The sequence below is a fragment of the Apiospora kogelbergensis genome (genome assembly GCF_038363985.1).
Source record: "Apiospora kogelbergensis strain CBS 113332 chromosome Unknown utg000007l_segment0_segment0, whole genome shotgun sequence".
Taxonomy (NCBI): domain Eukaryota; kingdom Fungi; phylum Ascomycota; class Sordariomycetes; order Amphisphaeriales; family Apiosporaceae; genus Apiospora; species Apiospora kogelbergensis.
The window spans coordinates 2,502,280-2,523,423 of NW_027117424.1; the positions used below are offsets into that span (position 1 = coordinate 2,502,280).

General features: G+C 52.8%; 12 protein-coding genes across 12 annotated transcripts; 10 read left to right on the plus strand and 2 right to left on the minus strand.

The window, feature by feature from the left end:
* Positions 1-541: 541 nt before the first annotated feature.
* On the plus strand, positions 542-2,040 carry PG998_011150 (transcriptional activator; the record flags this gene model as incomplete). Its single annotated transcript, XM_066877966.1, has 2 exons — positions 542-613; positions 850-2,040. The coding sequence occupies 2 exons, from the start codon at positions 542-544 to the stop codon at positions 2,038-2,040; spliced, it is 1,263 nt and encodes a 420-aa protein (XP_066727020.1).
* A 611-nt stretch (positions 2,041-2,651) lies between these two features.
* Positions 2,652-3,152, minus strand: PG998_011151 (peptidyl-prolyl cis-trans isomerase-like 1; the record flags this gene model as incomplete). The annotated part of the gene is made up of 1 exon (XM_066877967.1): positions 2,652-3,152. One exon carries the CDS (start codon positions 3,150-3,152, stop codon positions 2,652-2,654), a length of 501 nt encoding a protein of 166 aa, XP_066727021.1.
* Positions 3,153-4,182: 1,030 nt separating this feature from the next.
* PG998_011152 (uncharacterized protein) lies at positions 4,183-5,990 on the plus strand (the record flags this gene model as incomplete). Its single annotated transcript, XM_066877968.1, has 3 exons — positions 4,183-4,739; positions 5,166-5,787; positions 5,829-5,990. 3 exons carry the CDS (start codon positions 4,183-4,185, stop codon positions 5,988-5,990), a joined length of 1,341 nt encoding a protein of 446 aa, XP_066727022.1.
* A 322-nt stretch (positions 5,991-6,312) lies between these two features.
* PG998_011153 (uncharacterized protein) lies at positions 6,313-6,657 on the minus strand (the record flags this gene model as incomplete). Its single annotated transcript, XM_066877969.1, has 1 exon — positions 6,313-6,657. One exon carries the CDS (start codon positions 6,655-6,657, stop codon positions 6,313-6,315), a length of 345 nt encoding a protein of 114 aa, XP_066727023.1.
* Positions 6,658-7,628: 971 nt separating this feature from the next.
* On the plus strand, positions 7,629-8,279 carry PG998_011154 (uncharacterized protein; the record flags this gene model as incomplete). The annotated part of the gene is made up of 1 exon (XM_066877970.1): positions 7,629-8,279. One exon carries the CDS (start codon positions 7,629-7,631, stop codon positions 8,277-8,279), a length of 651 nt encoding a protein of 216 aa, XP_066727024.1.
* Positions 8,280-8,766: 487 nt separating this feature from the next.
* Positions 8,767-9,909, plus strand: PG998_011155 (uncharacterized protein; the record flags this gene model as incomplete). Its single annotated transcript, XM_066877971.1, has 3 exons — positions 8,767-8,859; positions 9,011-9,571; positions 9,631-9,909. 3 exons carry the CDS (start codon positions 8,767-8,769, stop codon positions 9,907-9,909), a joined length of 933 nt encoding a protein of 310 aa, XP_066727025.1.
* Positions 9,910-10,837: 928 nt separating this feature from the next.
* Positions 10,838-11,812, plus strand: PG998_011156 (uncharacterized protein; the record flags this gene model as incomplete). The annotated part of the gene is made up of 2 exons (XM_066877972.1): positions 10,838-11,181; positions 11,263-11,812. 2 exons carry the CDS (start codon positions 10,838-10,840, stop codon positions 11,810-11,812), a joined length of 894 nt encoding a protein of 297 aa, XP_066727026.1.
* Positions 11,813-12,508: 696 nt separating this feature from the next.
* On the plus strand, positions 12,509-13,709 carry PG998_011157 (uncharacterized protein; the record flags this gene model as incomplete). Its single annotated transcript, XM_066877973.1, has 4 exons — positions 12,509-12,836; positions 12,901-13,072; positions 13,142-13,289; positions 13,377-13,709. Coding segments are annotated over 4 exons (981 nt in total), but the record flags the coding sequence as incomplete, so codon positions are not given.
* Positions 13,710-14,380: 671 nt separating this feature from the next.
* PG998_011158 (uncharacterized protein) lies at positions 14,381-14,584 on the plus strand (the record flags this gene model as incomplete). The annotated part of the gene is made up of 1 exon (XM_066877974.1): positions 14,381-14,584. The coding sequence occupies one exon, from the start codon at positions 14,381-14,383 to the stop codon at positions 14,582-14,584; it is 204 nt and encodes a 67-aa protein (XP_066727028.1).
* Positions 14,585-14,601: 17 nt separating this feature from the next.
* On the plus strand, positions 14,602-15,369 carry PG998_011159 (uncharacterized protein; the record flags this gene model as incomplete). The annotated part of the gene is made up of 2 exons (XM_066877975.1): positions 14,602-15,178; positions 15,311-15,369. The coding sequence occupies 2 exons, from the start codon at positions 14,602-14,604 to the stop codon at positions 15,367-15,369; spliced, it is 636 nt and encodes a 211-aa protein (XP_066727029.1).
* A 1,770-nt stretch (positions 15,370-17,139) lies between these two features.
* On the plus strand, positions 17,140-18,264 carry PG998_011160 (uncharacterized protein; the record flags this gene model as incomplete). Its single annotated transcript, XM_066877976.1, has 3 exons — positions 17,140-17,398; positions 17,497-17,994; positions 18,059-18,264. Coding segments are annotated over 3 exons (963 nt in total), but the record flags the coding sequence as incomplete, so codon positions are not given.
* Positions 18,265-19,559: 1,295 nt separating this feature from the next.
* Positions 19,560-20,881, plus strand: PG998_011161 (uncharacterized protein; the record flags this gene model as incomplete). The annotated part of the gene is made up of 2 exons (XM_066877977.1): positions 19,560-20,006; positions 20,066-20,881. The coding sequence occupies 2 exons, from the start codon at positions 19,560-19,562 to the stop codon at positions 20,879-20,881; spliced, it is 1,263 nt and encodes a 420-aa protein (XP_066727031.1).
* Positions 20,882-21,144: the final 263 nt, after the last annotated feature.

Genomic DNA, 21,144 nt, shown 5'->3' on the forward strand with positions numbered 1-21,144 from the left:
ATCGGTTCATCCTGACTTATTGTTTCGCCCGACTCACCCCCAGCGACCCAGCCAGCACCACGTTTGACCCTTGCGCGCCAAAGCTGAAGAGTCTCTTCCTCTCATCTAGCCTGCTCGCAACCTAATCTTGTCACGTCACTTGACATCGGACCCCAGAGTCCAACACATGTTCTCAGAATAGCAACCAGTCCTACTTGGCTTTTCTAACAGGGGCTATCGTTTCGATTATTCTGCAGCTGGGATCACTCGTTGCCAGCAGCAAGCAGCCCTGGCCATCGATCCCGTCTGTGCTGCGTGCTGAGCCTCAAGGTTAGGCCAGCTACTTTCACATTACATCCTCTACCTAATCCAGCCTCTCCCCCGGTAAGACTCTCAAGTTGGCGTTATCGATTGGATTGGTTGGTTGATGCGGAATTAAGGAAAACCTTCCCGGCTCAAAACCCAGGCTTGGAAATCTTCATTGAATCCAATCCTCCCCAACCGATCACTTCATTTCATCGACAGGCGGTCCTTTGGCACAACCTGGCTCTCTGTCGCAAAAATGTCGTCGTCCACCACCGGCAAGGCTGGCGTCATCAAGGCCGCTGATGATGCCGGCAGCATGGACAAGCTCGTAAGTTATTCCCTTCATTTCACATTACTTAATAACTACTCAAACGACCCTGCCTCCACGCATCTGCCCACCACTTGTCCTACCTGCAACCTAATCCTGCCATTCGACGGCCTGCCTTGCACATGGCCCCACGGCATCACCCGCACTACGCAGACACGCTCGCACGCGCGCGCTTCTCCCACGGGACAACGCTGAATGCCAAAAACTGTCGCTAACCATTTGTTATTACCATATAGACACACACTGTCCTTGATGACTTATTATACAATATTGTTCATGATTTGTTGATCAAGGTACATCGAGACGAGAAGATTGCCCGTGCCGCGACAGCTGCTATACGTGTCGAGAAGCTGGCTTCCGATGCCTCAGACTCATCTCTCACTACCGAGTCAAGACCCGATATCAAGGCAGAGACGGATGCCGCAGTCTACGATGAGGGCCGAACACTGCTCAAGGGCAACCCGTTGGAGACGACCAAGGATATTCTCTGCCCGAGATGCTACCTACCCCGTCTCCTTTACCCAACTGATGGAAAGGGAGCGAGGAAGCCGGATCCCAGCATAATATACTGCAAGAAGCATCCCTACATCGACAAGCCCGGCTACGATATCTATGGCCAGACATGGGTTGCCCAAGGTCCAGGCAGGGGCAAAAAGAAGAAGGACATGGAGAAGAAGGTCGAGACCACACCCCAAGACACACCCGGCGCAACCCCGACACCTGAGGACGGCGGCGGGGGCAAGGGAGGCGCTGCATCGCGACCGCCGAATGTACTCTCATTCCCGTCGGCCACTTGCGTCAAGTGCAAGCGCTGCATCCTAGTCACACGATTGAACAATCACATGGGATCTTGTATCGGGAACAGCGGTCGCAATGCCAGTCGTGCAGCTGCGCAGAAGATTAGCAACGGAAGCAGTAACGGTAACCACAATGGAAGTCAGGGTGACGGGACACCCCCGAACAGCCAGAAGGGTACCCCGTTGCCTGGATCACGAGCCAGCAGTCCTAAAAAGCGCGACAGCGACGACGTGGAAGATGACGATACAGACAACGATTCCCACAAGAAGAAGAAGCTTAAACCCAGCGCTTCGAACCCGCCCAAGAAAGTCATATTGAAGACAAAGGGTGGTAGTGGATCCGGACTGAAAAAGGAGAAGGTCAAGACCAGTTCTCTGTTGAGCGTCGAGCAGAAAGTGGATGACGACGACGCCGAGGGCTCGACCGTGGAAGTCGCACCTAAGAAAAAGATCAATAAGTCGGCCAGTCCAGCAAAGAAGCTCAAACTTGGGGTCTCGAAGCCGTTGCTCTCATCGCCCGGCACTACCAAAAATGGTAAAACAGCGAAGAGCAACGGAGCTGGTCATGGAGGTGGTGATGATGGTGAGAGTGAAAGCTCGGGTACCCTATCCTCGCCGCCTGTTGTATAGTACGACTTTCCCCTTCCATACATACCCTTCATCTTTTTCGAACGTCTCGGCAGTTGCATGTCTCCGTGACACAGCGACGCTATCACTTTCGACCACAAACTACTACTCTGTATTACGCGACATTCTGCATGAATTTGGGGTTCAGGGGTTTGTTGCTTTCGACGGCCATGTTGTGCCGGCAGTCATTCGGTTGGGCATACCTTTTGCATCATGGAAAAACGGCGTTTTGAGACGAGAACTCATCATCACACTTCAGCGTGTATTACTAAGGCGTCATTGCACATATGTAACATCCAAGATCAGCCACTACAGTCTAGAACCCCCAAAAGGGGAAGAATTCTAGCGGACTTTTCAAAATGAATATCCTTTTGACGTTACCGTTCCTCTGACCCGGCCTGGAACGTGGCACATTCCTCTATACATGATACTCCAAACTCCGGCTTGTGGTGATTAAAATTGTAGCTCTTCAAGGTATACCCAAATGACCGATCGCCAAGTCGATACGTGGATCATTCTGCTGCAAATCAGCGTTGCTAACTCTGCTACGGCGGCTTCGGCTACGATCATACTAGCTACTGGAGAGCTGGTTGGTCGCGTTGTGTAACGGTCTTCTACTCGTCAGCGGCCCCTTCCTCCAGAACCTTAGCACGTAGAATCTTGACTTCCTCGGCGGGGCGGTCATCGGCCCCTGTGCGCACGAGACCCATGCGCTTGACGACGCCCATGCCGCTCTTGACGCGGCCGAAGATGGTGTGTTTCCCGTCGAGCCAGGGGGTCGGGGCCAGCGTGATAAAGAACTGGCTACCATTGGTGTTGGGGCCGGCGTTGGCCATGCTCAGGACGCCGGCGCCCGTGTGGCGTAGGCCGGGCGCGATCTCGTCCTCAAACTTGTCGCCGTAAATGCTGCTGCCGCCCCGGCCGGTCCCCGTGGGGTCGCCCGTCTGCGCCATGAAGCCCGGTATGATGCGGTGGAAGATGACGCCGTCGTAGTACGACCGCCGCGACAGCTGCGCGAAGTTCTCGCACGTGCGCGGGGCGTGGTCGCGGTACAGCTCCACGGTTATGGAGCCCATGGTCGTCTCCAGCAGGACGGTGTTGCTTTTGGCCGCCATTTTGCTTTATGCAGTCTCTGTCACTACTGCTGGCGGTGACTTGTAACGAAGGAATGGAAAGAAGGGAGTGAGGGCCAAGCACGTGTATGACAGACTGGCAGACTGACTGGTTGGCGATGTTGCTTGCCGCGACCCGAAACCTTTGTGTTCAGGTACAAGCTTCTGGAGGGGGAAAACAAATGTCTGCACGTTGTGACCTTTGTACACGTGCAACTTGAGGCTCGATCCTGTTGCGCTATCACCTACTCGAGCAGCAAAAACAAGCGGTCGTACCGTGATTGATTGGCAGGGGTCCAATCGCGGCGGGACAAAAAATGACGAAATTGTCGGGCGTGCATGGATTGGAGGACGGGCAGAAGACGGTGTCGGGTGGGCTGCAAACAACCGCTAAAGGATAGAATGGCTTAGGCAAGGCTACAGGTATAGGGCCTCAACTATGAACTCATCGCGCCACGTACTCGTTCTGCTTCTTCTTCTTCTTCTTCTTTGGTTTATTGGATAGAAGAGCTTTGCCTTGCTTCGCGTCTCGAGACCAAGATTGCGAGTATTCACTACTTTTTGGTTGCATTTGCTGTCAACTGTACAATTCTGCGGTTGCTCTTCTGGTTGCTCCACCCTGCACAAGCTTGGTTGGTGGATGATTCAGATCAAAACGAACATCTTTCTTTCTCGGCCGCCCGCACACAAGCATTACCTAGCCGCGTAAAGGCATCTGTCAGATCTACTTGACGTTATCTACTTCCGCAACCCGGAGTTACGCATAGCCATCCTGGGACCTGCGAATCACGGCTTTCCGGTCCCGTCAAAGCAGCATTCGCTGGTCTTTTCTGGCTTGGCCACGTTTTGAAACTCTGCCTGCCAGGTGTGGAATTCTTGAGCGGGAGGTTTCCATACCAGGCCCTCATAAGAAGAGCTTTTGTCAACTACAGCTTCGAGACTCTGAAATGCAGCACAGTCTGTTTTTTCTCTGTTGCTTTCTTTAGAATCCTCCTTTGCATCATCCCCCAACGCCCCGGGTCAATCACACATCATGGCGAATGCAACGTCGCCTGTTGCAGCCGAAGGCCTGAGCTTCACCGGTAACCTCACCTTGGTAGAATCCATGTATCAGTGGCCTGCTGCGATATGGAATAACCGAGACTTCCTGCTCCTTGAAGTTCGCATTGTGGGCACTGCTATGGCATGCATCTACGTGTCGTCACAAGCAGCGCTACGACGCCCACCTAGCGCGCGGCTGCCCAAGAAGAAGAAGGGCAGGCATGGCAAGAAGACTGATGAAAGCAGCGAAGACGAGTATGTCCAGGGTCTATTGCTTTCTGATGCTATCATGTTTCCCATCTTGGCCGGAATGGTGCTCGTGGGTCTCTACTATCTGATCAAGTGGCTCGAAGATCCTGCTATCCTCAACAAGATACTCGGTGTCTATTTCTCCGTCATGTCGCTAGCCAGTATGGGCAAGCTATTCTCCGACGGCTTGCAACTCATGTCCAGCATGGTGTTTCCTGAGGTCTGGAGAGCGCGTGATGGGAATATCTTCTACTTTGATAACGACAAACGTTCTCAGTATCGTATTTCTGAATCAGGAGAGTACATCTACGAAGCAGCAATACAATCCCCATTACCGGGTGGTTACCTGTCCAGAATGAAACTGTCGAGCTTCTCATCTTCTTTATGGGTCTTTCGGCTCATTATACAGGAGCAGTGGAGAATTAATTTCACATTTCTCCCCTTCGTGGAAGAGAGCTTCCATGTCAAGTTCCTTGATATATTGGGGGGTTGTACTGGCTGTGCTTGCCAACATCTTCTATCACACTACGAAGTCTGTGATGCTGTCGAATATAATGGGCTATGCTTTCTCATACGCAGGCATCATCATGATGTCCCCCACCACGTTTACGACTGGCAGTTGTGTCCTCTTTGGTCTTTTTTTTCTACGACATCTACATGGTCTTCTACACGTAAGTACTAGCCGCCTTCAACGCCTGGATCATAGCCACTAACCTTTATCTTCAGTCCGTACATGGTCACAGTAGCTACCAAACTCGACGTGCCTATCAAGCTGGTATTTGAGGGCCCAACCAAGGCCAGCATGCTTGGACTCGGTGACATCGTTGTCCCAGGCATGTTTGTTGGCTTGTGTTTGCGATTCGATCACTTCCTATACTATCACCGCCAGCGGAAGCAGGTCCCTATAGACCTCAAGACAACTGATGCAAATTCTGGTGAGCTTGTCATCAGTACTCAGACACAGCCAATAGTCGTGAGACCCGACTATGTGAACCCAAAGAGCCAATGGGGTAATTGGTTTTGGACTACGCGCCTGGGGGCTTTCCTGTGGGGAAAAACCATCTCTACTACTCCTGCGCTGAAGGCCGCAAAGTTCCCCAAGACCTATTTTCATGCTGCTATGATTGGCTATCTACTTGGCATGATGGTAACCCTGATGATGCTTCTTGTCTTCAAGCATGCTCAGCCCGCTCTACTATATCTTGTTCCTGGTGTGGTATTTTCAGTTTGGCTTGTTGGGCTGTTCCGGGGCGAATTGTACGAGATGTGGATATACACAGAGGACGGCAGTCTTGATAAGGAGGATGTTGTTGTCGAAGTTGATGGTGATGGGAATGCCGTCAACAAGGTTGAGGACGACCATAAAAGAAGAAGGACACTGACATCAAGGCACTAGAGAAAGCCAGCAGTGACAAGAATGCCGAGGAAAAGGACAATTCGCCAGCGGAAGATGAAGACCCTGCACCAACAACAGTCTTTGCATTCACTATCGAAGCTCCGGCATCGCTGTCCCGACGAAGGACCCGAAGAGTCAGCCATTCTACCGAATAGGCCAATAATTATCTTGTTTGACGATATATACGCGAGTTTATTCACGTCCAGCAACTCGCACCAACGCAGTCGTCTGGCATGCCTGAAACAACTAGATATACTACTTGTAGATCGTCCTACACCATTATAATATACGTTCGGCAGTCGAATGATTGTCTCGCCGTGTGGTATGCGAAGTGGAAATATTTCTTTGCCTCGACTGGCGTTGCGTTCGAGGAGTGAGGATGTGAGGTCGTGTACGTGCATATGAAAGACAATATATTCATACTGGCTCTCGCACTATGTATGATGGTTACGGGATATTCCTCGACGGGCTCCCCCGTTAGCCCGTTGCCTTTTGGTAAGAGAGTGTGTGGCTTAGTCTCTTCCCACCTCCTTCATGTCCTCCTCGATCCAGGCTCGCACAGTTGAGAGTCCTGGAGCGATGCGAGATATTGTTGGTGCCCGCAGGGTCTATATTTGCGTACGTCTCGCCCTCGTACTCAAAGATGGGATTCCAGCCGAATTGGCCTGTCTCCCACGCCGGCACGGTCTCGCTCTGCAACTCTGGCAGGTTGAGGGCCTGGGAGCGGATGGTGATGCCTGCCAGCTCTAGGATAGCCTTAACATCACGTACTAGCGTTAGCGGTAGCAGTGTTGACCTCGGGGAAGAATCGGTAGTAATCATAACGATAGAGAGACGATCGCTTACTTTTCCTTCTTCTTAGCAACAATACTGCGTCAGGCGTTTGGTGCTTTTTTTCGAAGTCACCAAAAGTCTGATTTTCCAACATACTGGCTGCCTGCCCACTGGCCAGCCACCCGGCATCATATTCTGGCATAACCAGTTAGGACAATGAGGTTGTTCAGAGTCTTATTCGCCCTTATTTAATAACCACCTCTCTAGCTGCTTTTTCTGCCCGCCTTTATGAAGTTCCGGTACACGTTGCTCATGTCTCTCGAGCCCATGTTCCCCTTGATCGGCATCGAGGCGTCAGAGCAGACATAATGACCCGAAAGCACACAGCCGAAGTTGATAGGTGTATCTCGTCAGGGGACCCGCAGGCCGCTGTTGCAGTCTGGGACGGACAAGGTTCATACTGATCACGGCTCACCACGTCGTCTTTCTTTTGTCCCTACCCGGCTGGCGTACAGCAGGCAAGTGACACCCCTAAACAGTCAGTCACGTCCCAAAATAGGCACCCGACAGTTGGCTTTACCTTGCCAAAATCAGATTCTATAGGTCCTTCTGATCAGATTTTGCTATTTTCGAAACCTTGCTATATCAGACCGGAGAAAGGCAAGAGTGTATTCTACATAGCGAATTATATATTCGGGTCATCCCACACTCGCATTTCCTACTTGCACTTTCCTTTCTATACAACTCAGTCATCTTCTTCTGACTCTCACTCTACTCTTAGGGATCCTACTCACTTTTTGGATTCACCTACTACTTCAACCAACTTCTTCTTACTGTTACTTTACCCTCGGGTAACCTACGACTCTTCAAAGATTATTCACTACTCCAGCCTAAATAAGTCCATCCAAGTACAGCTTTTTTTGCGTCAACACATATTTCGAAACCTGACGGACTAGTATATACCCTCACATACTATCCGGTCATTACTCGTCTTCTACCAACCAAAGAAATCAACGAAGATGGCTATCACACCTAGCCAATCCACTCGCCGAGGAATCGAGGATGCCGCCAAGTATTTCAGGCGACTCAAACGCAGGGAGGGCTTGACAGAAGCAGACAAGCAAGAAAGGTTCTACGCCTCAATGGATGGGTGGAATGGGTGGAGGCCCAAGGGCTACAGTTATGACCGCCGCCCACTGCCTCCATCCGACCCAAACGACCCGAGCGACTCGGAAGATACCGAGCCCGAGCCCGAGGGTTCCAAAGCCGGCGGCAGCCGGAAGAGAGCCCGACAAGAAGACGACACAGATACCAGTTACGCCATGGGTGGATTCACTTATATCCGGCGCGTCAAGAAGCAAAAGGTCTATCATGTTCAGGTGGCAAGGCCTCTGAACCGGCAACAGCTTCCATACATCTCACCTTCCGAGGCCAGCTCTCAAAACGAAGACAAATCCGACGACAGTAAGCAGCTACCGGATGTCGACAAAACCCAGTGCCCAACGCCCCCGTCCAGTACCAAGGAGTCCGGCAGCATCAGCAGCGACATGGACAACATCACACCGGCTGTTCTTAGGAACAATTCTTCGAGCGGGGGTTCACACATTAAGTTACTTTCTGGGGAAGAGATCAATCAAATGATTCGCGAGGAGTGCGAGCGAAGCGGCTGAGAGCCGAAAGCTGGGATTACTGCTGGGATAGCGACGGTGGGGGAACATGGGAAGATTATGAAAGGAACATGGGAGGAACAGGGGAGGAGCATGGGAAGAATTTGAGAGGAACTTGGGAGGAATATGGGAGGAATATGGGAAGCGGTTCTATTCAATTGCCTAGAGAGATGATACCCCTAATAATGAGAACTGTTGGCTTGCCTATCCAAGTGTCCTGGTGTGTTGAAGCTCGAAAATACTAACTAGTTGGCGGGACAGTCCGCCTAGTGGGTGGGCGTGGGTGTGTGTCGATTATTATTCGTGTATAAGCAGATGCCGCCCCCACCCCGTCCATCCGCCATGTGCACTCCGGCTTACATGCTCTCTCTCCCTCCCCAATCGGACTTCGGAAAGCGGGTAAGCTCGAATCTTTCTTCCACCCTTCTGTCATCTCAAAATATAACAGCCACCGCTCAGCTCCAACACAGACCTTAGAGAGCAGGTTGAAATGGCTTCGTCAAACTCTCCCGTCATACAATGGCTCGTAGACACCCGCCATCTCTGGCCCCAAGCAGCCAAGACCAAGGATCTTGAGCAGGCCGTAAGCTCCACCATTCTATCTCCCTTGCTGGCAGTCCCTTGGTTTCTTTCCCCTTCTTCTCCCTGGTAGGGACTACCTACTTGCTCGCCTCATTTGGTCTGAAAAATGTCCAATCAAGAAGTGGAAGCTAACCCCGCGTCATCCTTCCCAGGCACCGAGGGCCCTTGCCCTCCTCACGCCCGAGGAGCGCGCGGGCGTGCTCAAGTACTTCTTCGTCCGCGACGCCAAGATGAGCCTGGCCTCGCATCTGCTCAAGCACTACGTGCTGGCACGCACCCTGGGAATACCCTGGTCCGCCACCAAGCTGACGCGCGACGCCAACAAGAAGCCCATCTACGTCGGGGCCGACGGCCGGCAGCCCTGTCAATTCAACGTGTCGCACCAGGCCGGGCTCGTGGCGCTGGTGGCGACGTCCTCCAAGGGCGCAAAGGCGGTCGAGGACGCGGCGGATGTGGGGGTGGACGTTGTCTGCGTCAGCGAGCGCCGGGACCGCGATCAGCGTATGGTCCGCGACGAGGGCTGGGACTACTTTGTGGACATGCACTCCGATGTCTTCGGCCGCGGCGAGACGGCCTATCTCAAGAGCCGCGAGTTCTCCGCCGAGGCTTCAGCGTCGGTTTCTGCCTCGGGATCCGGTCCGACCACATCCGAAAAAGTCGCCGACGCCAAGCTCCGTCGCTTCTATGCGCTGTGGTGTCTGCGCGAGGCGTACGTCAAGATGACGGGCGAGGCGCTGCTGGCCCCTGGTTGGGCGACCTGAACTTTGTCAAGGTCCGCGCGCCAGAGCCGGTGACGGCAGAGGGTGGTGCCTTTCAGCAGGGAGCCGACGGAACGGGGGAGGTCATCACGGCGCATGAGGTCACGTTCGAGGGGGATAAAGCCGACAACGCCAATATTTGCCTCCGCTCGCTTGGTCCGGATTACATGCTCGGCACGGCGGTACGGACGCCCAAAGACAAAGAGGTCGGACTGGGGTGGCACCTAGGTGCCTTCGAGGTCATAGATATCGAGACCATCGTCCAATTTGTTGAGGCCGACGGAGGTGCCTGATCTAACCCGATAATGTTAGTTCAGGTGGTATTGGTCAGGGGTATGATGCAGGGTAAGCCTTGGCATTGGGAGCAGGAAAACACTTCAACAGTCCGAGATATAGTAAAGTATAGCGAGATATAGATCCAGAGAGTCGGCTAGATTACAGACCTCTACATGCGTGGTCTTCTACTTCTATTGGATTTTCAAGCTTACTGGCTACGAAGACGGCGTGATCGGTATCTTGAGGGGCTACTGGGCTTCTGAAGCATTCACTGCGTCACAGAGCGATGGGCATGCCTCATACGGCGTAGGTGCTACTGTGCAGATCACCGAGCAACACAAGGTTCTTTCAACTTGATCAAACGATTGTCAGCAGACAACCAATATGACTGGATTTGGGACGGTGAGTTCACGCGAGACGATTCCGTCTGATAACTCTCATAAAGCACAGAGTGCTACAAATCATTCCTGAAGCTCCCATTAGGGCAGAACATGCATGTATAAATGGTATGCGGTTGGAAGTTATGGTGATCGTGACCAGTGTCAACATTCCCCATCTGGTTACACGTCTCAAGGGATACGCCAGCTCCTTTGTCTTCCAGCGTCGTGGAGAAGCGAGGGGGTGGGGAGGGTATATCATCAGTTCTCGGTCAATCACTTACTGTGGCCTCGCACAATCTTATTGAGGGTCGAGGATATAAAGCTCAGCTTGACCGGCTCCCGTCCAGTCATTACCTATCACTTGCTTCAACATTTAGTCAACTGGGGGCTGCCTGGTCACACTGGCTTGATTCTATTGAATGCTGACTCTAGAAGCTGTCTGTCCGGGATAAAAGACCAGCACACATCCAGCTACTTCAGGCGTAGAATTCTGCTTAAAAGCTATTCGAAATTCACCTTCGTGGCGCCACTGACCACCCCCTTCCATCCGTGGACGCCGGCAAGGATGGGTCCCATCAGCGAGAAGACTAGGCTTGAAGAGTACCGCGAGGTAAAAGGGAGGCTTGACCAGAAGTGGCCAATAGACGAGGCCAACACATCGGGGTACACTGTCGAAGACTGGAAAACCAACAACGATACAGCGAAGTGTTATGACCCGAAAAGTCTCATGATGAGTTTCGGTACTGTCACCATCAGAGAGGAGGAGGGTCGATGCGAAATCCTTGTCTTTTACAACTTGAAGCACGAGTCATTCCAACTCCCCAAGGGTCGGAGGAACTTGCACGAAAGCGCCGCCGATGCCGCGATGCGCGAGACGCAGGAAGAGACGGGCGTGGTAGTCCAGCCCCTGTAAGCAGGCGACGCTAGGGATAGATCCCCTCCCATGTCTGGTTTATTGGGAGTGTAAAGCTGACGCCGAGAGTCGAACAGTTATCTCAACTTCGACACCCGGATCCAGGTGGACGGCGAGATGGCCAAGGAGGATTACGTGAGGTGCAACAGCAACGGCACCGTCACCGCCATGAACCGGGACATCATCTACGCCATGAGCTACAGCGACAAGAAGACGCAGGCATATCGGCACATCTACTTCTACGCCGCGCAACCCGCCGCCGGGTACGGGGAATCGAACCCGGCGATGCTGGGCAACGAGGACAAGACCAACACGGTGCTCTGGTTGAGCTTCGAGGAGGCACAGACACAGCTCACCATGAAGGCCGAGCGCGCGGCCGTCATGACGGCGCAGATCTTGTACAAGAGGACGCGAGACGACAAAGGGTCGTGGGCCTTGTCGAAGCGGCTGCTCGAGCAGTGGAGGAAGGAGAACGCGGTGCGCCGGGCGTTGACGGAGCAGGCTCTGGTTCGGGCTGTTGTGTCCGACACGAAGAAGGTGGCGATTTTGACCGAAGCCATCAAGAGGATTGTGACGGACCAAGCAGCGGCAGCGCCCATACTTGACTACCTGAAGCAGTTAAGTTGAATGGGGAAGATGGGGGGCACATGGAGGATAGCAAGGAGACAGGACGATTGGATTGCGATGGCCTATCGTGCTCGCTTAGCATTTCGGGGTTTGATGTGTACTGGCCTTTTCTTTCTTTCCATTTCTTTCTTTCTTTCTCTCTTTCTCCAAGATATGGGAGCCGGCCTGGAAGCGTTGCCTCAAGGCAGGCCGCCCCTATCTGTCCGCTCCTTAGCAGTCGTTCTGGGGGAGGCGACTTCGAATACAGATTGTTTGCGGAAGGCTTCACGGTACCCAAGATATCACCGAGGACCCGTGTTTCAGGCCTGTATACCAGAATCATCGTTGCTGTGATCTGTCCGGCCAATGAGGGCTCGCCATGTCTCGGTATAGTGTGACATCATCGGCATCGTCAACCCCACCTTCGCGTCGCACCATCGACGACAGGGAGCTCCCTACGACTACCCCTCACTAACCTACTGTCTAGCCGTAGAGCTACTAACTAATACGTGAGTGAAGCTTCATGAAAGAAAGCATATTTCCGAGCTGCATCTGCTCTGCGCTGCAGGACCAATGCGAGGCCCTTGTAGGCTTCGCGCTTTGCATAGTTGCGCCCTTTAGCCTTTAGCTTCCATGCATAACAAGAAATGAAGAGGGCTATGGCTTTCTCTACAACTATTAGTAGATCCGCCAGAGCGGCCTCCTCCCCCCGCAGCATCCATCCGTCGTAGCAGCCAGCAGCTCTTAAATCCAGCCGTCGCCCCCGCGCATAAGCCAAGCCCGTTGCCCATTTCTGCCACTGCCACCTCCACCTCAACTTCCAGCGCCCAAGCATATCGACTGCTCACTGCAAGGACCTATTGTCAATATACGGACCAACCCACCCAGAGCCGTTTCAAGCACAGAATTGCCAACCAAACCGCCAAGATGTCGACCATGCCAGCACAGGGCGGCCACTCCCAGGCCTGCTGCAACATCCCGCCCGTCGTCTCCAAAGGCTACCAGGACAAGGGCAGCTATGAGGATGTCGGGGGCTTCAAGACGTGTAAGCGATACGAACTGCGCCGGCTTTTGGTATAGATGGCTGGCTGACAGATATGTCCTACAAGATGTCACCGGGCCTAAGGACGCTTCCAAGGGCGTCCTCATCATCTACGATATCTTCGGCTACTTCCCGCAAACCCTGCAGGGCGCCGACATCCTGTCCAGCTCCGACGACCACCAGAAGTACAAGGTTGTGATGCCCGATTGGTTCAAGGGCGAGCCCTGCCCGATCGAGTGGTAAGATACCCTGCCGAATTGGGGAATACGTACGAGGTCTTTGCCTTGCTCACCAAAGGCCATGTCCAGGTTCCCACCGACCACGGAAGAGAAGCAAAAGAAACTCGGTGGATTCTTCGAGAAGTTCCCTCCTCCCAGCGTTGCCGGCAAAGTCCCGGCCTACATGAAGGCCGCCAAGGAGAAGTTCCCCGAGGTCAGGGAGTGGGCCATTCTGGGTGTACGTATCATACCAACACAGAACGAACACCAAATTGCTTTCCCCTATCATATACGTACGATAGAACTGATGATACTTTCGTCTTAGCACTGCTGGGGAGGCAAGGTTGTGTCTCTCGTGGTCTCGGCCCCCGACAACACCTTCAAGGCCGGCGTCGAGTGCCACCCGGCTATGGTCGAGCCCGAGGACGCCAAGAAGATCAAGGTGCCGCTCTGCATGCTCGCGTCCAAGGACGAGGACGTCGAGGACGTCAAGAAGTTCGAGGCGAACCTGACGGGCGCAGCCAAGCACGTCGAGACGTTCGGCGACCAGATCCACGGCTGGATGGCGGCGCGCAGCGACCTCGAGGACGGCCGCGTCAAGGAGGAGTACATCCGCGGGTACGAGACGGTGCTGAAGTTCTTGTCGAAGAACATGTAAGAAAGAAACGGACTGGACGGGCTATGAATCGTAGCCGGTAGCTGAGATTAGGCTCTGGCGGGTCGTTATATAGCTAACTAACCACACAATACGGGCTGATAATCTGAATGATACTCGCTACAAATGATATGCCTATGTCGGATATGTTATTATATCCACAGAAGACCTTGGCGCAACGGTACACTTACAAACATTGATCGTACATGGAATTAGCGGTAGGCATATATTACTCAAGCGCAATAGCCATTTTTGGCTATCTGACCATACTCATTCCCTCGACGTTCCTAGCTAGCTATGGTTTCAATCTGGAAGCCGTTGACAGTACCGGGCGAGTATCATGGATGAAGCTTCCATCTATCGTTCAAATAAGTAGTCTTACCTGTATCGTGACTTCCCCAAAAGTGTACAGTGAGGTTCTCAAAGCTAATGTATGCAAATGCCGGTCCTACACAGGTTTCGAAGAAGGCTCTTGAGGGCAGACACAAAACTACCTAAAATGGATAGACGGTCCTTAACTCCAACAATATCATCAAACGATATTCTTTTATCAATTGTTCTATATTAATAATTCACACGCTACCGGTATGTGATATTCTACCACCAAACTGGTGATAGATTGTTCACCGAGCAATGTCATTTCGAGGAATAGCTACTAACCTCAGTAGTGAAAGATGCCCGCTTACGTCCCCCTCATAGACGACAAGCACCTGGCGGCGGCGGTGTTGCTGTTGCGAGCGCGGCACGGCCCAGCACACATGGAGAAGCTGGTGGTCCAGCTGGGCCCGGCTTGCGGTCAGGACGTGCCGAACCTAGCAAAGCATACCACTATCCCGACCTTGTTCGCTATTTCTGGCCGGATAAAGAAGAGGCGGTGACCGGTGGACACGAATCGATGTTTCACGACTCGACTTCGCGACCCGGCCAGTTGGCATATGTCACGCTGTACACCGACATCAATCCTCGTTGGGAAGAGGACCAGGTCTTGTATGCGAGGTCCAACCTGGAATTGTTGCCGGACTATACATTCCAGCTCGAGGGTGAAGCAGAGTACCTCCCGAATCCCATGTATAGCATCTACAAACCTGCCAGAACCCCACCTCTCATCTACCAGCCTCGTACACTACACGAACCCATCGCCGTATTCGAAGTAACAGCATCCGAAGAATACACGTTCGCCGGCTGGTACTCGGTCAAAGAAGTCTGCGTCCTAGCTCCCCACTCCTTTGAGCTGACGTTCATGATGCAAGAAAAGTGGGATGCTATAAACTTCAAGGAGGCTGCTAAGGACACTGTGTCACCCTCAGGATGGATAAAGACCCTCAGTGACCAATGGGCTATCGTCAAGTTCAAGAAGCTGCCCCCACTCCTCGCGCCGGCTGCGCCCGAAATTGAAAAGGAGTCCAAGGGAGAGGCCGAGATGCTCAACGACCTGCGGCAGGAGGACCAGATGGGTGGAGATAAGGAACAATGTACGAGTGAAAAGAAAAAAACCAAAAGGGGAAAATGCGGTCTCTTGAGTATGACGAGTATGATGAGTATGACGAGGACGTTCAGTCAGTCTACTGGATCCCAGTCTACTGAATCATCTACATGACCAACAGCTAGCACATGGCAACATCACTTGCGGCAACGAGATATGGAGTTCATTGATAGCGAATGACAGCGAATGAAATTTCAATTATCTCGTTAGCAATGTGTTCAGTTTCCATGGACTTTCACCGTGGTGATATATGTCCAGGGCAGCTAACCAGTCAAGGTTGAATTCTGGAAGCCCGTGGCTACTACCTCCAGATACTTGGTACGGGCAATTGCATAATCTACGACCAGCGAGAGTTCCGGGCCATCGAGATCAGCTACGAGCTGCGTACTGTATGCATGTACATAGGGCAAAGTGATCCGGGGTGCGGGGACAGGTGGTGGTAGGGGGTTTTCTGCAGAGGCAGGCTGGCCCATTTCCCCAATATTGAACAGGTACATACCCAGATAATCGTCGGAGTAGCTTAATGTGCAGGCAGGCTTCTGGATAGGCAGCCAGAAGGCAACCAGGGCAGCCTTGAAGGGGTTTTGTTTGGGCCAAGGAAAGTAGGGGGCAGACAGGTAGGGCTCGTGACATCAGGGATCAACCGTCGTACTGGACCTCCTTTCCGTCTCGCGTTTGATATCATTCGCTTGATATTTCGTCTGGACGGGGGGCTTTCCATCCCAACTATTCCAGGAGCTCTGCCAGGAGATCGAGATGAAACACCAGGCGCAGTATTATTTAAGAATGATGCACGCATCCGACACCACGCAACCACACACACACACTCACACACTCACACACTCACACACTCACACATTTGGTATGCGATGGCGGGAGGGCGTTGCATTGCCCGCTCTAAAATTAGCCAATCCTTATTTGACGGATCCTGCCCCCCCCGATCGACTTGTCTCCAATTCTTCCCCAACTTCCGGAGAGGCGCGGAAATCCCGCGGGATGGACTTTTGGGGGTCCATTTAAATCCAGCATGGCCATGCAGGTACGTGGGAGCGGCCGACCGTGAGGCTGGCGCAACTCAGCATGAGATTCTGGGGTTTCTTTAAAAGAAAACAGCCAGCCAGCATCGGAAACCCGAGTGTAACGAAATTGCCAAGGCCATAAGCGAAAACCAACGTGAGCCAGCTAAGCCTAAGCGTTGACGTAGAAGGCGTGCCAATCTTTACCCTATAAGATCGACAAGTGAGGTGTGACATTGCGACGAAGCCCTCCGTGGTTCCCTCAGAATTCCCTGGCACCATCCAGCATCGTCATCTCGTCAGATGTGCCAATGCCTTTTATTGGCACGAGCTCAGCCCAGCTACGCTGCCATCGTCGTCTTTCTTTGTTGCGAACATTGCTTCATTTGCCTTCTTTTCTCTTGCCTTATAGCCTGACCCCCAAGTACCCGGTCAGGGGAAGGACACGTGTTTACGACTGGCGGACGGTCTGCTCCGGCGGTAGCTGACGTCTGCTTTCTGCCTTCTGCTGTTGCTCACCGAGGCTCAGGAATAACATGGCCCATGGAAGATTCCAATAGCATAGGTGCTAACGCTTCCAAGATCGTGAAGCCTGTGCTCTTCGTTGTCCAAGGTGAGACAACAGAGCAAGTGCTCTACGCACCGCCACTATGACCTATGACGATATTGTCGTTGCTACACAAAGAGTTCGGTGGGTATATATATCGCTTCTGGGCAGCCACCACCAAGCTGTAAAGGTGAAGTATCCAAACAATGCTTGAAGTTCTCGTGTTAATATACATGCCTACACTTGCATCCAAATATTGAATTTGTTCTTCATCCTCAGATATTGCCATCGCCGTCATCATCATGTACACATATTCGCGTATAGCACGCGGCGTCTCTCGCCATACCCCTAAAGCAACCACGAACACAATTGCTACAAGGACTCTAGTTCCCCTACGGATACAGCAACAAAAATGCCACGATACACTCCTCGCACAATAGGCCAGCTAACCCAGTGCCGCCCAAGCCCATGAACCCCGACCCTCGGGAGAATCCCATGGTCGGGGTTGCCCCTAGCAAAGACGTCAACGTTGCACAGAGGCGTATCGCAGACTTTAATCTTACAGGTCATGTGTTCGTCGTCACAGGAGGCGGTCGTGGTCTTGGGCTCTCTTTAGCCGAAGGACTGGCCGAGGCTGGTGGATATGGTATGTAATGACACCGTGAAGCATCATCATACGCAACAGAGACTTCTTGTGTAGGCCATGATGGGTTTTGACTGACAAGCATGTCTCCCTTTTAACAGTATACTGCCTCGACCGCGATAACAAGGTTGACAACCGCTGGGAAGAAGCCGCTCGACGCGCCACAGAATGGGGCGGCGAGCTGCGCTACCGGCAACAGGACGTGCAAGACGCCGCGGGGCTAGACCGCACCATGGCCACCATCGCCGATAAGCATCAACGGCTGGATGGGCTGGTGGCCGCTGCGGGCGTGCAGCAAATCACGCCGGCCATTGAGTACCGCCACGAGGACGCGACGCGCATGCTCGACATCAACTACACGGGCGTGCTTATGTCGGCGACGGCGGCCGCGCGCCAGATGAACAAGTACAAGTGCCGCGGTTCCATGTGCTTCATCGCCAGCATGTCGGGCTCCGTCGCCAACAAGGGCCTGCTCTCGCCCGTGTACAACTCGTCCAAGGCCGCCGTCATCCAGCTGGCGCGCAACCTGGCCATGGAGTGGAGTCCCATCAACAAGAAGGACGGCACCGGGGGCATTCGCGTCAACTGCATCAGCCCAGGTAAGGACGAGTACCAGTCGCCAGTATCATAGTTTCAGCCACTGACAGATTGGTGGCCATATAGGCCATGTTATCACACCCATGGTGGAAGAGAACTTCCGAGAGGTGCCTGGGCTCCGGGAGAAGTGGGAGGCCGAGAACATGATGGGCCGTCTCGCGGAGCCGCACGAGTTTAAGGGCGCTTGCCTATACCTCCTCAGCAATGCTAGTAGTTTCATGGCAAGTATTCCGTCCCGCTCTTCAACGCCTCTTCCGCTTTTCTTATCTTGATGTAAGAATACACGAACGAAGAGAAATATTCCGCAAAGCAGTAGACGCTAACACAGGATCGATAACAGACGGGCAACAACATGATCATTGACGGCGGCCACACTTCGTGGTGAAGACAGCCAAATGTCAATTTGGCCACACTGTACGATCACTGTACAGTACTGCATTTTTGTTTCCCGAGGGAGAATACACAGAAAGCCGGGAGTTTGATATCTGGATTTTCACACTTGTATACGAACCTCAGATGATACCACGGTTGGGAAGAGCATAACTGGCGCATAGCTTGCGGTTGTTTCGCGTATATCAGACCTACTATCCAACGCTGCTCGGCAAAAATGATGCGCGTCTACAATGTGTGTTAAGTGTGTGTCGAATGCTTCAATGTGAGAGAGAACCAGGGTGGGATTGGCGATTATGACGACGCGCCAGTCACAACAGTCGCTCAGAAATCTTGTCGTTGGTGAACATCAAGGAATTGACAAGTCATGAGACGACGTTTTTAAGATTCGATGTTATTAGTGAGAAGGTGGGATGGTGAATTTAGCCTGAGACCCCTTGCATTGGCGCGATTGGGAAGCAGGGATGGAGACTGCAGCAAATGCAAATGCAGCTGCCAACCCCCAAATTGTTTGACCACTTGCGTCATTGGTTCCTGTTCCTCTCTCCGGGCCTCTCGACGATTGGAACTGAGAATGGGCTTCTGGAAAGCCATAGTGTCCTGGCGAGGAGCACTGAACGACTTCAAACCCTCATTCCTATTGCGCCGACTGTGTTGATACCCTCCGAGCCTCCTTACATATACAGGCCTGCAGGCCTAGACAGGGATCAAGGCCTTGGATTGGCAGATCTGGATTGACAACTCGCCTGCACGGCGGCGCTAAACCAGGCATCGCGCAACCTCTCTCTACGTCATTCGCTGGTGCAGCTTCGAAGCTGGTCTTTGAAACAAACGTATTGATTGGCTCCGGGAGAGTCTTCATTCGCGCCATCCTTTCGATAATCCATCTGGATACGCAACCCTGATTTGGAGAGACGCAACATACTCCAGAAAGCAGGATCTCTGGCCAATGGCCACATCCTTGGCGAACCTTCAAGAACCCTAATCAGCGCTCTTCTTCACTGGGTTATATCATGCTTTGTTGCTCGAATAACTCACCCCTATCGATATCATATACTTTCTACCTTTGGGGCTGCAGGTTGCATGTGCTGTGCTACACACGTTAACTCCTAACATTTTCTTTTTTCCTTTCTTTTTTTTGACTGGACGACCTGTCACTGCAGCGCATCGCGGCACGATGGAGAAGAGATCGCAGCGACGCGGCTCCCGGTGCCTCATGTCGAATTACAAAGCCTTGGTGGCTACTGCTCTCCTGCTTGGGTCTGAGTTTCCTTTCGCGGCAGCAAAGGTATACCCCAGTAATCACGAGTCGTACAAGTTCAACTATCTCAACAACTCTATGCGGTACCTGAAACCGAGACACAACTTATCCAAACGCGACAATCCCATCCCTCTTATCGTCACCAACAACTGCAGAGAGGAACTATGGCCTGGTATCGCAACCCAGTACGGAGATCCTCCCGAGTCTGGCGGCTTCGCGCTCAGTCCTGGTAAGACGAGGAATCTGACCGTGAGCCCTGACTGGCAAGGCCGGATATGGGGTAGGACAAACTGTACCACTAGCGGTGATACTGCGACATGTATGACGGGCGACTGTTTCGGGAAGATGGAGTGCGAATTTAGTGTAAGTCACAACATGCCGCCGGTATGCAATGCGACAAAGGGCTAACGGTCACTTCAAAGGGCGCGCCTCCAGCCACCCTCGCCGAGTTCAACTTGGCTGGCGGTGACACGAGAAAGCAGACGTTTTACGATATTTCACTGGTCGACGGATACAACCTCCCGTTAGGGATCGTCTACCATCCTGCGCCCAACACGACCAACTTCCCACCCAACTTGCTCAACGCAGCCTGTATAGCCACTTCAGGCTACTTGAAGGAACCCGTTAGAACTGGAACCTTCTACACAAACTCAAGCTTCCCAATACCCTACGAGGATGTACAGACCAACTCAGGCGTGTCTAAGTGGTGCCCCTGGGACCTGCAAGCCTTTCTGCCCGAAAAGCCTGGCGATGGAGTTTACCCCTATCCGGACGACAATGTGCAGCGTCCCAATTTCGACCCGTGCAAGAGCGCCTGCGCCGCGACCAACAATCCCAGCGACTGCTGTACCGGCAAATACGACGACCCCAGCGTCTGCAAGCCGAGCTTGTACTCGGGGCACGCCAAGGCTATGTGCCCTGACGCCTACAGTTTCGCATTCGACGACCACACCTCGACCTTCATCGTCCCCAGCGGAGGTGGCTGGGAAGTCGTCTTTTGCCCCGAAGGCCGCAGCACCAACATCCTCGCCACCTTTGGCAAGCAGCTCCAGAAGATCGCCCAAGGCCAGCTTTCTGCGGAAGAGATCAAGGCCACGACTATGAACGAGACCTTTATCGAATCGCAGCCTGGCACTTCTTCTTCTCCTTCTTCCTCTGCTGCTGCATCTTTAGGATTTGAGGATTCGAGCATGTTCGCTTGCGTAATCGCTCTAACCGCAGCGTTCTTGATGATTTGAATGGAGCGATAAGCCCTCCCACTGGCAACGAAGCATACGATGGATGAAGAGAAACAAGACATACTTGTGCATACTTCTACGAATACGGCGTTTGGTTGGAATGCTTTTCATCAAGAGCTATGATGCGGGTGTTGCCATGGCAAGCTTGCATCGCGGCGGGCGGGCAGGCCTATATACACCTTATTGAGCACGACGAAGCCCTAGATACCCACTACTTGATCCTCCTTTAAACATACAGCTTAACAATGAACATACTAAATACT